At 47.2% G+C, this 15,885-nt stretch overlaps 1 protein-coding gene across 2 annotated transcripts in view; it reads right to left on the bottom strand.

Annotated features, from left to right (window-relative positions):
* The window catches only part of PTPN18 (protein tyrosine phosphatase non-receptor type 18), a 328,066-nt gene that overhangs the window by 51,970 nt on the left and 260,211 nt on the right, over positions 1-15,885 (bottom strand). For both annotated transcript variants that reach the window (XM_085629675.1, XM_085629674.1), the window contains exon 12: positions 7,927-8,015. In XM_085629675.1, coding sequence (XP_085485801.1) covers positions 7,927-8,015 — 89 coding nt within the window. The remainder of the gene's footprint in view (positions 1-7,926; positions 8,016-15,885) is intronic.

Here is a 15,885-nt window from a genome sequence, read left to right as displayed (position 1 = left end):
TCAATGTCGAAAACTGGTTAGGGCCTCTAAGCTGCCACTCATGTAAAACCACTCTCACCCCAGAGAAATGGTCACCCGCTACGGAAGACTTGACCCTGATCCGAGGAGCCCTAATCAACGCTAGGTCAATATGTAAAAATGGAGCTCATATCTATGACCTCATCACAGAAAACGACTTTGACCTACTATTTGTAACTGAAACCTGGCTAAAAGCATGGTGCAACCCTGTTATAGCCCAGGCTGTTCCACATGGATACCTCATCCAACGTGCTGACAGACAGGAACAAAGAGGTGGTGGCCTTGCCATTATCCACCGGGACTCCATGAAATGCTCCACGTTCGAGATATCGGACATTAAGGGAGCAGAAAGCATAGGTTTCCGCATCCAGATAAATGATGAAAACACCTTTGCCGGTGCCCTCATCTACCGCCCGCCAGGACCACAGAACGGTTTTTCACTTAGTTTTGAAGAGGCACTCAGCACTCTCGCCATGAAATACGCCAACTTCACCGTTCTGGGCGACTTAAATTTCCACCTGGACAAAGTCAATGACCCTAACACAATATGGCTCAATGAACTCACCGATATTCTGGGACTGGAAATACGGACCAAGAAGCCCACGCATAAAGCAGGCCACATCCTGGACTGCATTTGCACCAATCTCACTACCCTTACTACAGCAACTCCTCTGCCGCAAACGTGGACTGACCACTGGCTAATCCCCTTTAACCTCGCTCTTAAAAAAAGGACAAACTTTCCCAAACCAAGAATTGATACTCAGGCACAGACAGACTGGAAAAAACTAGCAAACTCCCCCAATCTGCACCTCGTTGCCGAGAAATTAAAACACCTCCCCACTGGTTGCACTGAAACAGATTACAGCAATTTCTGCACATGGATCACAAATCTCGGAAAACCCCCCAATCCGCAAACAGTGAGAAAAAAGCATAATAAAAAATGTGCCCCATGGTTCTCCCCCCACCTCAAAGACAAGCGCTCAGAGGTTAGAACCCTCGAAAAGAAATGGCGTCGCACCTATAGCGACTCTGAACTCCTACATTACAAAACTGCTAGGAAACATTATCACGAAATGATAAAAATCGCCAAAAAAGAACATTTCCTTGAAGCCATCACCAAGTCTAACAACAATCAAAAGCAAATCTTCAAAATAGTCGATGACTTCATGAATCCCAGAATTCTTAGGCAAGAGATCCCACCCTCTCTCGCCCTGTGCAACTCAATTGCAGACTATTTCGAACAAAAAATTCAAAACCTAATTAAAGACTTTCCAGACCCCCCCGAATCCCTTTTACAGGAAAACCTACCTACAACCAACAAAAACCCGCAGCTAAGCAATTTTGCCCCGGTCAACATGGAGGAAACTCGCCAAGCTATCCTCTCTACCAAGTCAGGCTCCCCGTTTGATCCGTGTCCCCCTTTGCTACTCCAAACCATAGTGGACACTGTGAATCCCACTATAAACAATATTATTAATTCCTCCCTTGCTACCGCTGCCATTCCCTCTGAATGGAAACTCGCTGCCGTGAAACCCCTTCAAAAGAAAACCCTTGCCGACCCCACCACACTCTCCAACCTCCGCCCTATATCGCTGCTCCCTCTACTGTTTAAACTCACAGAGTCAGCTGTAAACAAACAGTTGACTGCATTTCTGGAGGAAAACAATCTACTACATCCTAACCAAGCAGGCTTCAGAGCAAAACACTCCACGGAGTCAGCCCTCCTACATACAGTAGAGACCCTCAAGACAGCAATGGACCAAGGCAAAAAAGCCGTCATGATCTTGCTCGACCTGTCGGCGGCCTTTGATACGGTTTCCCATCCCGTATTAATTGGCCGCCTGGCAAACCTGGGAATTGCAGGAACCGCCCTAAACTGGCTAAAAAACTTCCTTAGCCATAGAAAGCAAGTCATCTTATTGGGAAACTATCGGTCAGGCGAGAAGGCACTAAACATAGGGGTGCCACAGGGCTCTAGCCTAAGCCCAATTCTTTTTAACTTATATATGACCCCCCTGATAGAACTCATCAGCTCCTTCAACATCAGCACAATTTCTTATGCTGATGACACGCAGCTCATCCTGGTCCAAGACAACACTACCTCAGCTGAAGAAAATCTGAAAGCCTGTCTTACCGCCACTTTTGAATGGATGAGAACCCACCACCTCAAGTGTAACTCAGGAAAAACGGAAATCCTCCCTTTCGGTCAAGATAATTTCTTCTGCCCGAAACAGTGGTGGCCCCAAGATGCTGAGGTCCCGCCAAACACAATCAAATCAGCCCGCAACCTCGGGATTAGGTTTGATGAAGCCCTCTCTTTCAAGCAACAAGCAGGTACCGTGGCAGGGTCCTGCTTTAACATCATCAAGGGCTTAAGAAGGTTCTTCGACCTCCTTCCCCTGACGGCCAGGAAGACAATCGCTGTGGCCCTCATCACATCCCGCCTGGATTACTGCAATAGCATCTATGCAGGTTCCAATAAAAGCGTCCTGCACAAACTGCAGATGGTGCAGAATACCGCAGCCCGCCTAGTACTAAGGCTACCCAGGAGGTCATCTGCCTCAGCAGCACTTAGAACCCTACACTGGCTGCCTATTCATAAGAGAGTACTATTTAAAATCCTGCTCATCACCTTCAGAGCCTACCACCAGTCGGGTCCCTCCTACCTGTCCCAAAGGTTTGGAAAATACACCCCCTCTCGATCACTCAGGTCTTCCAACCTGAACCTACTGGTGATCCCTAGATTCAGGCTCGCAACCAAAGGTGGCAAATCGCTAGGTTTTCTGGGAGCTAGAGCCTGGAACAAACTCCCCTCCCAGATGCGTCAGATCCCCTCTGAAATCCTATTTCGCAAGGCCCTCAAAACCTGGATTTTTAATGCGCCTGACACGTTAGTCCTAAAACTAATCTAACCTAACTCTCCTTAGTTCTTTCTGTCAGCACTTTCCCTTTCTTTTTCCAATGACACTCTCACCACTAGCGCCAAGATGCTCCTTGGAGTGTAAGCCGCGCTTTACAAAAACTACATCATATCATATCATATCATTTTTGCATGGTATGCCCCCACTTTTTGCTGAATTGCTGAATGTACTTTGACTGAGTTTGCCCTGCACTCCTGCCAATCAGGTGCCCAGGGCCTATGTTCCTTCCCTAAACAAAAACCTCAAAACCAAATTGGCAAACCCTGGCCACATGTCAGCCCCTGGTAAGTGGTACCCTAGGTACCCAGGGCCTTGTGACCAGGGAAGGCCTCTAAGGGCTGCAGCACTCATTGTGCCACCCTTAGAGGCCCTATACCCTAACACACACACACTGCCCTGGCAGGCTGAGTATCTGGATTCAAGACAAAACGGAGAGTCGACATGGCACCCATCCCTGTGTGCCATGCCCACAATCTACACTGCCATGGCATACATCAGCCACCCCTCTAGCTGGGTGCCCTATGCCAGTGGTGTGGGCACAGCGGCAGGAGCCCTGTGCCCCTACAGTTTCCAGGTCCATTCCTGGGCCCTGTAAGTGCAGTGCTGCCATTTAAGAGTACATGGTGCTGGGAGCTTGTCAAACACGAACTCCACAGCACCATAATGGCAGCACTGAAGACTGAGAAGTTCGGTATCAAACTGCTCAGCACATTAAATCCACACTGATGCCAGTGTGGGATTTAATGTACCAAGCACCACAGAGGGCATCTTAGAGAGGCCCCCTGAAACCTAACCTACAATCCACGTCTGTTCTGAGGCTGCCTAGGCTGCCACACAGCAGACATGTTGCTGGACCCCTGGGTAGGAGAGCTCTCCTGGGTCTGCAACAATGCACATTCTGGGCGAGGTGCTAAATCTCCTCCCCCAGGATGGGCAGGGGGAAGCTTCAAAGGCATGCCGCCTCTGTGAGCTTACCCAGGCCACTGCAACCCCCCACTCTGGCGGGAAGCTTGGCCGGAAACCCCAAATAAGGACAGGGGATGTGCCAACCTGCCAACCCCACCCCACAGGTGGGGGAGGCGAGGTGAAGCACATCTCCGGGCTCTCGCCATCAGGACTGCCCAATCAGGACTAGGCTACTGCCCCCTCCCACAGGAGGGAGGCAGGATAGGGGGTGTACCCACCCCAGGACGGGGACCCATTGGTCCCTGCCCTTCACCTACCTGTAATGCCCCTCAATCTAGTTTTTAGGGGCACCCTGAACCTTCCTTCCCCAGATTCCAGATTCCGAAATCCGAAGTAGAGCTAGAAGAAAGAAGACCTGCCCTGCAGCTGCTAAGAAGAGGAAGACACCAACTGCTTTGGCCCCTGCCCTACCGGCATGTCGACCCTCAAACCTGCTCCTGCTTCAACCCGGCATCTCTTGTGGCCAGCAACCTCACAAACCCCGGAGGACCTGGCTACCTTTTGACTCTAAGTCCCTGGGACTCCCATGAGTAGAGGCTCTACTCAAAATCTACTTCTAATCCCTGGCAGCAGCCCGGAACCGCGAACCCAGCACACTCTGCACCAGCCAAGCCTGGCCTGTGCCGGAGTGAACAAAGACCACGAGGACGACGCCACGGCGACTGTGACCCCGAGTCCGGCACCCAAGGACCTCCCTCGACCCTCCTGAAGAAGCCTGCAGCCTCAGAACCAGGTGCCCCCCCAACCGCGATCAACAGAGGGTAAGATTTCCCGACACCAAAAGGCACCCCTGCACCCGGCGCCCCGCGGCCCCCTGTGCCCAATCTCGGGGTACCTGCCTATCCTCCAACTACCCAACTTACCTCTCGAAGTGGTGGTGGCACCTGAAGAATCTTCGTCCCAGAGCTTGCAGTCTTTTTCTAAACCGGAGATTTCCCACTGAAATCAATTGAGCGCCCGAAGGCTCAAAAGCACCCTGCACCCAGCCGCCCGAGTGGCCCTGGCAGTGCAACCTCTACACCTATCTACTTCCCCACTTGCCCTGAGTAAGTGACCAGGAGCCCAGCTCCCACAGCCGCGTGGCCTGCTGGTCAGCAGCCACCAACCAAGGCCCCCCTACCTCTTATAGGATAACATTGGGCCTAACTCTCTCTGCACCCGGCCGCTCTTGTGCCGCTGAGGGTGAACCAACTGTACCTACCTGACCCTGGGAGACCCCTGAGTCTATGCCCAGAACCTTAACTCTGCCAGTCGAGTAGTGTGGACTCTTCAAATCTTAAAATATTCACCAAAAATCAGCCGAAAACGAATTTACTCACCTGCTCTTAGGTGAGATCCCAGTGCTGGATCTTGGTACCCAGCACTGACTCTGAAAAATACTTACAACTGTACTTACCCGTAACCCAATTTTCTTCCATAGAAAATCATTGACTGTTTTTCTGTGAAATTTCTTCTAAGTGTCAATTTCTGCAAACTTTAAATATTCTTTAAAAATCGTATAACTTCTGAAAACGTAATTGCCTACCTGTTTTGGATAAAGGTCCCAGTACTGAGTCTAGGTACCCAGTACTGGATTACAAAAGTAACAAGAACATACTATACCTGCAACTTGAATTTTCTTCCATAGGGAATCATTGACTGTTTTCTATGAAATATTTTCCAAGTGTCAACTTTTAAAATAGCAAAATATGGTCTAAAAATCATCACAGTAATTAAGTCGACTTTTATCACTTGATTCTAAGTACTGACCCAGGACTGAATCTAGGATCCAGTCCTGGAATTCCAAAAGTAATTGTAAAAGTAATCTGTTGCAAATAACTTGAAACTTCCATTGAACTCAATGCATTATTGTGTTTAAAATTGTGTTGCCTATTGCAACCACTTGTATGTTTCTACAAAAGTCAACTGCATATTGCAAAAGTATTTATATAAAGCATCTCATTCTGAGAAAGTATATTTTAATACCTATTGTTGGTTCTAAAATAAAACAAGCATATATTTTTTATATATAAACCATTGGCCTAGAGTTCAGTGTGTGCAACAAATACTTTACACTGTCCTCTGATACTGACTTACTGCTCGACCAAGCTACCACTTTAGAGAGTAAGGTTATATCTAACTTTAGCCTCTGTCAAACCTCTGGGGGACTGTGGACTCTGTACACCCTGTACCTATTTGGGAACAGTATATACAGAGCCACTTTCTCACAATATGCCTGTGGTTAGTGAGGAGGGCTGCACTGCTGTTGTCTGCTTTCTCTGTTCAGAATGTGTCATAAGCTTGTGACCCTGCTGTCGGCTGCACCCCTCCTATGTGTGGGGGGGGTACGTGCCAGTTCCCTTTCTCAGTTCTGTGTGTGTGAGGCAAGCTCGTGCACTACCTGTTCTGGATGTTATGGTGCCTTGCTTAGCTGCCGCTGTAATGTTTTGTGTGTGAGGGAAGCTTGCTAGCTATAGCTGTGTGGGGGAAGCTTACTTTTTTTAGCTCATGATCTACCTGTTCTGGATGATATGGTGCCTTGCCTACCTGCTGCTGTATTGTTCGGCGTGTGAGGGAAGCTTGTCTAGATGCAGATGTGTGAGGTGAGAGAAGCTTGCTCTTTAGTAGCTTGTGCTCTACTGTTTTGGATGTTATGGTGCCTCGCTTAACTGCTGCTGTATTGTTCTGTGTGTGGGGAAACTTTGCCTAGCTACAGCTGCTGTATTGTTCTGTGTGTGAGGGAAGCTCATCTAGCTCCAGCCGCTGTATTGTTCTGTGTGAGGGAAACTTTGCCAAGCTACAGCCGTTGTATTGTTCTGTGTGTAAGGGAAGCTTGTCTAGCTACAGCTGCTGTATTGTTCTGTGTGTGAGGGAAGCTTGTCTAGTTACAGCCACTGTATTGTTCTGTGTGTGAGGGAAGCTTGCCTAGCTACAGCAGCTGTATTGTTCTGTGTGTGAGGGAAGCTTGCCTAGCTACAGCCTCTGTACTGTTCTGTGTGTGAGGGAAGCTTGCTCTTCGGTAGCTTGTGCTCTCTCCGTTCTTGATGTTATGGTGCCTCGCTTAGCTGCTGCCGCTGTATTGGTCTGTGTGTGAGGGAAGCTTGTGCTGCTGTACCTGCTCTGTGTGTGTGCAATGAGGTAATGCAAAATGATGGGCCCCCCTGCAGAATGTGATGAGGGGCCTTTAGTCTCACATATATCACAGATATTCATTGTATTTAGGCCTGCATTATGCCCTTGTGTATGTGTGAGGCTAACACTGCTGCATCTTGTGTGCATAGGGTGTGTGATACAGAGGCTTGCAGGCAGGTGTTCTTCTGTGTGTGTATCACATGATGTTATAGGTGCCGTGTGTTTTTGTACCTACTCTGTGTGTGTTTTTTTTCGTGCTGATGCAACTTTTGTGTGTGAGGGACCCTTGTCCTGTGTGTGTGTCTGTGAGACAGAGGCTTGGTGTGTGTGTTTGTGGGTGTTGTACCTGCTGTGTGTGTCTGTGAGACAGAAGCTTGTGTGTGTGTTGTACCTGCTGTGGGTGTGTCTGTGAGACAGAAGCTTGGATCTGTGTGTGTGTGTGTGTGTGTGTGTGTGTGTGTGTGTGTTTTGTACTTGCTGTGTGTGTCTGTGAGACAGAAGCTTGTGTGTGTGTTGTACCTGCTGTGTGTGTGTGTCTGAGACAGAAGCTTGGATATGTGTGTTTGTGTGTGTGTGTGTGTGTGTTTTGTACTTGCTGTGTGTGCCAGTGTGACAGAAGCTTGGCTGTGTGTTGTACCTGCTGTGTGTGTGTGTCTCTGAGACAGAAGCATGGAGGTGTGTGTGTGTTTTTTTGAGTGTGTGTGTTGTACCTGCTGTGTGTTTGTGTGTGTGTCTCTGAGACAGAAGCATGGAGGTGTGTGTGTGTGCGTGTGAGACTGAAGCTTGTCTGTGTGTGCGTATGTTGTACCTGCTGTGTCGGGGAGGGACCCTTGTCCTGAGTCCACCACAGAGACATGCTGCGCCCCCCCCCCCCGCCCCCCAAGACCCCGGAGAAGGCCTCGGCTCTTACCTGGAGTAGCTCCCCCTCGTGGGCTGGGACAGGGTCCGCAGCTCGGCCCTCAGTGAGCCCACATCATCGTACAGCTGGGCGCTCTTGCTCTGTGCAGAGAGGAGACAAGCAGCTCAGTGTCAGTCAGTCAGTCAGCAGGAGCGGGACGCCGCTCAGCATCACAAGACAGTCAGTGCTTCCTGCCCTCGCGTGGTCAGGAAGTCCTGCCCCTGCCCACTTCTGCTTTTCACCCCCTTGGGCGGCGCTCTTAACCCCTTGAGGCCCGGAGGTCTGGTGATGTCAGCACCCTGTCAAGAGAGCCCAGACCCCCAGCAGGCAAGAAACAGATCTGTTGTGACGTTAGTGCCATCATATTTATTTCCGGTTTTTGTTCAGCGTGAACCGCACCCAGACTCATGGGAGCAATTTTAATTTTAATAAGGAGAAATTAAATCTAAAAACAAGCCCTGTCAAGGCCAATAGGTCTGCGTTTTTTAAAAAAAAATAATTGAAAGCGTTTCTTTATTAATATAGAATGGATGGGTGAGTGGTTGGGCGCGAAAATGAGTGTGTGGATGGATGACCAAGGGCATGGATGGATGAATGGGTGAGAGACCTGGCGTGTGAATGAATCGACATAGTGAGTTTGTTGCTGCCTGCTCAATACCTCATGCTCCGCAGCAACTCGGGGGTCGCCAAACTCACTGGTTCTTACTCAGCGCTTGAAATGAAAACCTAGAAGTGCAGGCACTCACTACAGCAGAGCGCGCCTGCTGGATACAGAGAAGCGCCAGGGCTCACCCGATAAAAGTATTGCATCTCTGCTGAGACGTACAGGTAGTCGGGCCTTTAAAAAGAAGTGCAGGTACTGAGCCTTCCAAATCAAAAAAGTGCGGGTATTCAGCCTTCCAAATAAACAAAACTGCAGGTATTCACTTGGTTGCCCTATATGTAACGTTAAATCACCATTTACATATCCTATATTGCCCTAATTGTTCAAGTTCTATTGTCTTGCACATTTTCACATTGCCCTATATGTAAAGTTCCATCACCATGCGCATTTACACATTGCACTATATGTAAAGTTCCATCACCATGCACATTTCTACATTGCTTTATATATGTAAAGTTCTTTATATATGTAAAGTTCCATCACCATGCACATTTCCTATATTGCCCTATCTGTAAAGTTCCATCACCTTGCACATTTTCACATTGCTTTATATATGTAAAGTTTCATCACCATGCACATTTCTACATTGTTTTATATATGTAAAGTTCCATCACCATACACATTTCCTATATTGCCCTATTTGTAAAGTTCAATCACCATACCCATATATACATTGCACGTTATGTAAAATTCCATTACCATGCAGATTTCTACATTTCTCTATTTGTAAAATTCCATCAGCATGTGAATTTACACATTGCCCTATATGTAAAGTTCCATCATCATGCACATTTTCACATTGCACTAAATGTAAAGTTCCATTACCATGCACATTTCCACATTGCCCTGTATGTAAAGTTCCATCACTATGTGTATTTCTACATTGCCCTATATGTAAAGTTCTATCATCATTCATATATTCACATTGCATTATATGTAAAGTTCCATCACCAAGCACATTTCTACATTGCCCTATGTATACAGTTCCATCACCATGCTCATTTTCACATTGCACTATATGTAAATTTCCATCACCATGCACATTTCTACATTGCCCTATATGTAGAGTTACATCACCATGCACATTTCCAATTTGCCTCGTATGTGAAGTTCCATCACATGCACATTTTTACATTGACCTATATGTAAAGTTCCTTCACCAGTCTCATTTTCACATTGCACTATATGTAAAGTTCCATCCCATCCACATTTTCACATTGCCCTATATGTAAAGTTCCATTACCATCCACATTTCTACATTGCATTATATATGTAAAGTTCTATCACGTGCACATTTCCTATATTGACCTATTTGTAAAGTTCCATCACCATGCACATTTTCACCGCGCCCTATATGTAAAGTTCTATCACCATGCACATTTCTGCATTGCCCTATTAATAATGTTCAATCACCATGCCCATATATATATTGCACTATGTGTAAAGTTCCATCACCAGGCAAATTTCTACATTGCCCAATTTGTAAAGTTCCATCAACATGTACATTTACACATTGCACTATATGTAAAGTTCCATCACCATGCGCATTTACACATTGCACTATATATAAAGTTCCATCATCATGCCATTTTCACACTGCATTATAATTTATATGTAAAGTTCCATCACCAGTCACATATCCACGTTGCCCTATATGTAAAGTTCCATCACCATGCACATTTCTACATTGCTTTATATATGTAAAGTTACATCACCATGCACATTTACACATTGCACTATATGTAAAGTACCATCACCATGCGTATTTACACATTGCACTATATATAAAGTTCCATCACCTTGCACATTTCTACATTGCTTTATATATGTAAAGTTCCATCACCATGCACATTTACACATTGCACTATATGTAAAGTTCCATCACCATGCGCATTTACACATTGCCCTATATATAAAGTTCCATCACCATGCACATTTCTACATTGCTTTATATATGTAAAATTCCATCAACTTGTACATTTACACATTGCACTATATGTAAAGTTCCATCACATGCGCATTTCTACATTGCTTTATATATTAGTCAACAAAGCTTTATTTCGACATGTAATATCATAAAAGCACGTGTACACAAAAAACTCAGTTCAAAAAGGTACATTTAAAAACAAGTCGTAAAAGGATTTTTTAGATACAATAAATATATTAAAATATATATTAAACTTTAGCAGCTTTGTAGATATTAAGAAACAATTAAATTGATCGGGTTGCCTTCTGCCTGATCAACCATGCCCAACCTAAAAATGTAGCCACCCCGCACACTATAGTAGTATTAACATCAGTCTTGAGAATTCTAAGTGCAACAGAATGGTCCCTCGTTCCAAGCTGCAGGCAGACAGGTTTAAGCCATTTCAGTCTGGGTTTTAGATAGGCTGGGCAAACAAAAAGGAAATGGGAAATATTCTCAATAGCACCTGAACAATTTGGGCAGTCCAGAGGAGTCTTGTGCGGGGGATTCCACCTACTGGTATGGTCACGAAGGGGGAGGGTCCCGAATCTAAACTGAATAAAAAGTGATCTATCCCTAGGCTTCATAATAAAATCTAAGTAAGGTTCCATGCGGGGCGTAGGCTTATGCTGACGAAATGCCTCAGTCAGTCTGCCTGGGTTTGGGTCCCTCTGCTCCTGGACATCAACCCATGCCCAAAAGGCTCTTTTAGTTTCTTCCTTCGATAACAGTACCCCAGAGTCCCAAGCAGTTGTGAGGCCTGTTACCGCCAGAAGATTCTTTATGTTGATTAACTAGCCAATATTATGGGCTCCTTGGAGATTCATAACCTCTCTTAGGCCATCAGCGTATCTAGAGAGCTCGGGGGTGCGCCATAACCGCGCCCAATATAAAAGGAGACGCAAAGTGACTAGGTCTTTAATAGAGCGCTGGCCCAAATCACTCAATCATGGCTTAGTTGGAGTGCCCCTTGGAAGCGAAACAAGCTCCCTAAAGAACTTGTTTTCTCCAGTAACAAGTGCATCTACACAGCCAAAGCCCATAGTTATGCACCATAGAGGGCACATCCTACAGCCTTGGCAGCATATATATCCAGGGCTGGGGCGACGGGTTTAGTAGTGGAGGCAAGGAGTTCCCTCCCTAAAGCTCCTACTACCCGCCTATGGTTTAACACCATTTTGTCAATATGAGGCTGCTATTTGAGTTTATCGGAGATGCTAATCCCCAAGTAGTCGAACTCTTTAATACGCTCCAGTGGCTTCCCATCAAGAGTCAGGGTGGATCTGGAGGATCTGCTTGGGTTAAAATAAAGGAGTTTAGTTTTAGAGGTGTTGATGGCAAGGCCCCTCAACTTGCAAAACAAAGAGAAGCGATCCAGTAGCTTCTGCAGTCCTGCTGGTGTTTTCGATATTAGAAGCGCATCGTCCGCAAAGAGTAATGCAGGGACTTTATCACCCGCCAAAACAGGGACATCAGCATTAACTTCCAGCAGGAAAGAGACTACACCATTCACAAAAAGTGTGAAGAGTGTGGGGGCCAACACACAACCTTGACGAACCCCTCTATTCACCGGAATTTTGTCAGTTTTTTTCTCCTGGGACCCCCATCTAATGCGAGCAAAGTTACCTTCGTGCATCCGAATCAAAAGATTCAGGATGTAAGGAGGAATCCCCATCTCCTCCAGGGTCAGCCACAAGCGATCACGAGGGACCAGGTCAAAGGCAGTCTTGAGGTCAATAAACGCCAGGTAAAGACCGCCCTTGCCAATAGTGACCACCTTCCAATATAGGAGCACCAGCCTAAATGCCTGGTCGATCGTGCTTGTACAGGTTCTGAAGCCCACCTGAAACTGTGACATAATATCATTATCATCCACCCAAGAGTGGATCCTCTCCAGGAGGACCCTGCCAATCAACTTCTGTCCAGTATCTATAAGGCTAATTGGACGGTAGTTGGCTGGGTCCCCCCTTGGGCTCCTCTTGTAAATGGGGATTACTTCAGCTCCCTTCCAGGACTTCGGTACCGGTGAGCCTTCCAGCAAAGCATTGATAAAGATCGCGAAATAAGAGGCCCATCCATCAATGTTGGCTTTAAATAAATCACCCGGAATGCTATCTGGTCCCGGGGCCTTAGCGGATACAATCTTATTAATAGCTGCCTCGACCTCTCTTTTCTCTATCCTGATAAATGAGGACTGATCAGGATGAATAACTGTAATCCCAGCTCGGGGGCATAGATTACCCATTTGCTCCTCCCCTACATATAACTTCCTGAAATGCTCAAACCATTCCCTATCCGTTATGTGGTTGGGAATTTGGTCCGATTCGTAGCTATTAGATCTTCTCACTATAGACCAGAAGAGCTCGCCGTTCTTTGAGTGGCTCGCAGTTTTTAGACTATCCCAGCGCAACTCCTCCCATTCCTTCTTTGCAGCTGCAAGTGCCTGCCTATATTGCAATCTTGCCAGCCGGACCTCACCCGGATTGTTGGATTTAATAGCAAGGACCAAGCTGTCTTTTTTCGATCTGCAATTCCTATTAAACCACTTCTGTGCTGGCTTAGCACTCAATTGACGCTTTTTACTATGGTCAAGAAACAAAGTGCCGATCGAATCTATAGTTTCCACATAAACTTTTACTGCATCAGCAGGGCCAACCCTATCCCTGCAAACTGCAGAGAGCCTAAGAGTCTGATCAGCAAGAATTTCTTCGAGGGTGGTTAGTTTTAAATTGCTCAAAATAAACTTGGGCCATTTAAGGAACCTATTACAGTTAGATGGTAAGACAGTCTTGGGCAGCATTTGCATTCCCAATGTCGGGGTATGCTCCTTCCTGTGCCACATTTCCAACATTTTGAGGGACAAGGGGTTGTGATCACTATTAATTGTTGGTATGATAATCATATCACAATAACAAAGAGAGGGTGAGGGAAAATCACTCTTGTTCCCCCTAGGAAATTAGTTAAACAACAGAAGAGTGACCAGGGAAAAGGAACAAAAAAAAGAGCAACAGCGTGGGCAAAAACCAAAAGGATTTGTTAAAAGAACCCTCACTCACCAACCTAGTTGGTGACATGCTTCATCATTGGGTTCCCACCAGAGAGGCCGAGTGCCTCCCTGGTGTGCTGCGACGCCTGAACTACAGCGGAGCTGTTTTTTGAATGGGAAGGTGGGTGTGAATTTAAAAGGTAAATGGTTTTAACCAACAACTAATTTAATCAAGGCAAACCAAAGACCAATAAAAACAGGTGAGATGGACTGGAGCCGGTTGGTTAGGTTAACCCAAGCTCGTCCAATTTATAATAAGGTCGACATGTTTCTGCTTGTCATGCCCAGTTGGCTAAGCATTCATCAGGACCACATGGACCCCCACGGCGGTATGCGCACGCTAAGGCGCACCCTAACCTGTGGAGATCAACTGGTAAAACTTACAGTTCTACCGAAAAGCCATCCTACTATTCCGGGGCTAGTAAGGTTCATGTACTTGGTACAACTAACATCATGGGTCCGAGAGGGGGGTAGTGAGCTTTAGTATTTCCATGCTCGCACACTCCCGCGATCAACCTGGATCTGTCCTGCTCGGCCGGGTAGCTCACACCCATGATGTTAGTTGCACCTAGCGCTATCCCACAAACAATAGAGCTCAACAGTACCTTGTGATCATGGACAGAAAATACGTCGTTAGGGGGGGTCGCCCAGTCCAGTCTGTTCCTGTCAGTGATGGGCAAGGATGGGCCCGCCCTTGGCCCGGGCTTCGCCCGCGCGTGTACCGCGCTGCGGAGTGCTGAGAGCGTTTTTGTGAGCCCCCGGCGCTGCCTGGAGGCGTCAAAGGCACGCGCCGCGGGGCTGCTGGGGGATGTAGTTCCTGTCAGCCGTTCCCCTCACGGCAAGGTGGCAATCAGGGATTGCAGGATGGCTGCTGGGCTCGCAAGTCGGCCGTTTCCCTCACGGCTTGTGTTCAGATAAGGTAGGCAGGGTTTAAAATTTGAGGCGCGTCCCGCGCTGCGGAGTGCTGAGAGCGTTTTTGTGAGCCCCCGTCGCTGCCTGGAGGCGTTAATGGCACGCGCCGCGGGGCTGCTGGGGGATGTAGTTCCTGTCAGCCGTTCCCCTCACGGCAAGGTGGCAACCAGGGATTGCAGGATAGCTGCTGGGCTCGCAAGTCGGCTGTTTCCCTCACGGCTTGTGTTCAGATAAGGTAGGCAGGGTTTAAAATTTCAGGCACGTCCCGCCCTGCGGAGTGCTGAGAGCGTTTTTGTGAGCCCCCGGCGCTGCCTGGAGGCGTCAAAGGCACGCGCCGCGGGGCTGCTGGGGGATGTAGTTCCTGTCAGCCGTTCCCCTTCACGGCAAGGTGGCAACCAGGGATTGCAGGATGGCTGCTGGGCTCGCAAGTCGGCCGTTTCCCTCACGGCTTGTGTTCAGATAAGCTAGGCAGGGTTTAAAATTTCAGGCGCGTCCCGCGCTGCGGAGTGCAGAGAGCGTTTTTGTGAGCCCCCGGCGCTGCCTGGAGGCGTCAAAGGCACGCGCCGCGGGGCTGCTGGGGGATGTAGTTCCTGTCAGCCGTTCCCCTCACGGCAAGGTGGCAACCAGGGATTGCAGGATGGCTGCTGGGCTCGCAAGTCGTCCGTTTCCCTCACGGCTTGTGTTCAGATAAGGTAGGCAGGGTTTAAAATTTCAGGCGCGTCCCTATGTAAAGTTCCATCAATTTGTACATTTACACATTGCCCTATATGTAAAGTTCCATCACCATGCACATTTGTACATTGCACTATATGTAAAGTTCCATCACCATGCACATTTCTACATTGCCCTTTATGTAAAGTTCCACCACGATGCACATTTCCACATTGCCCTGTATGTAAAGTTCCATCACCCCACACAATTAGAAATTGCCTTATATGTAAAGTTCCATCACCATGCACATTTCCACACTGCCTATATCAGGGGTCTCCAACCTTTTCTGTAATAAGATCTACTTATGTTCAATGAGAACCATCATGAGCTACTAATATGTGTGTTGTACTAGATACCACATCAGATAAGATTGCATTAACGACCAATATAAGCATGTTGATTACCCGCAGTGATCACCTCAGTGCAGCAGTAATGTGAAAAATGATGTACAAATGTGGAATGCCTATTCCTGGATAATACAGAACAGCCATAACTGCAATACCCGGGAGCCAAATTCAAAAATCTTATCTCCAGACTTCAGGTTATGAGTTCTGAAAATACACACATTTTTATCTAGAATACACACTTTTCAATTTTGGTATACATATATTAATTCAAACAAGCAAAAGCTTCTAATTGAGCAGACTGGGCTGCACACACGAGAGTCTACTT

This window comes from Triturus cristatus, chromosome 10 (assembly GCF_964204655.1).
Source record: "Triturus cristatus chromosome 10, aTriCri1.1, whole genome shotgun sequence".
In the NCBI taxonomy this organism is placed as follows: Eukaryota; Metazoa; Chordata; class Amphibia; order Caudata; family Salamandridae; genus Triturus; species Triturus cristatus.
The sequence above is the reverse complement of the archived record's forward strand: the minus strand, read 5'-3'. Positions and strand labels throughout refer to the sequence as shown.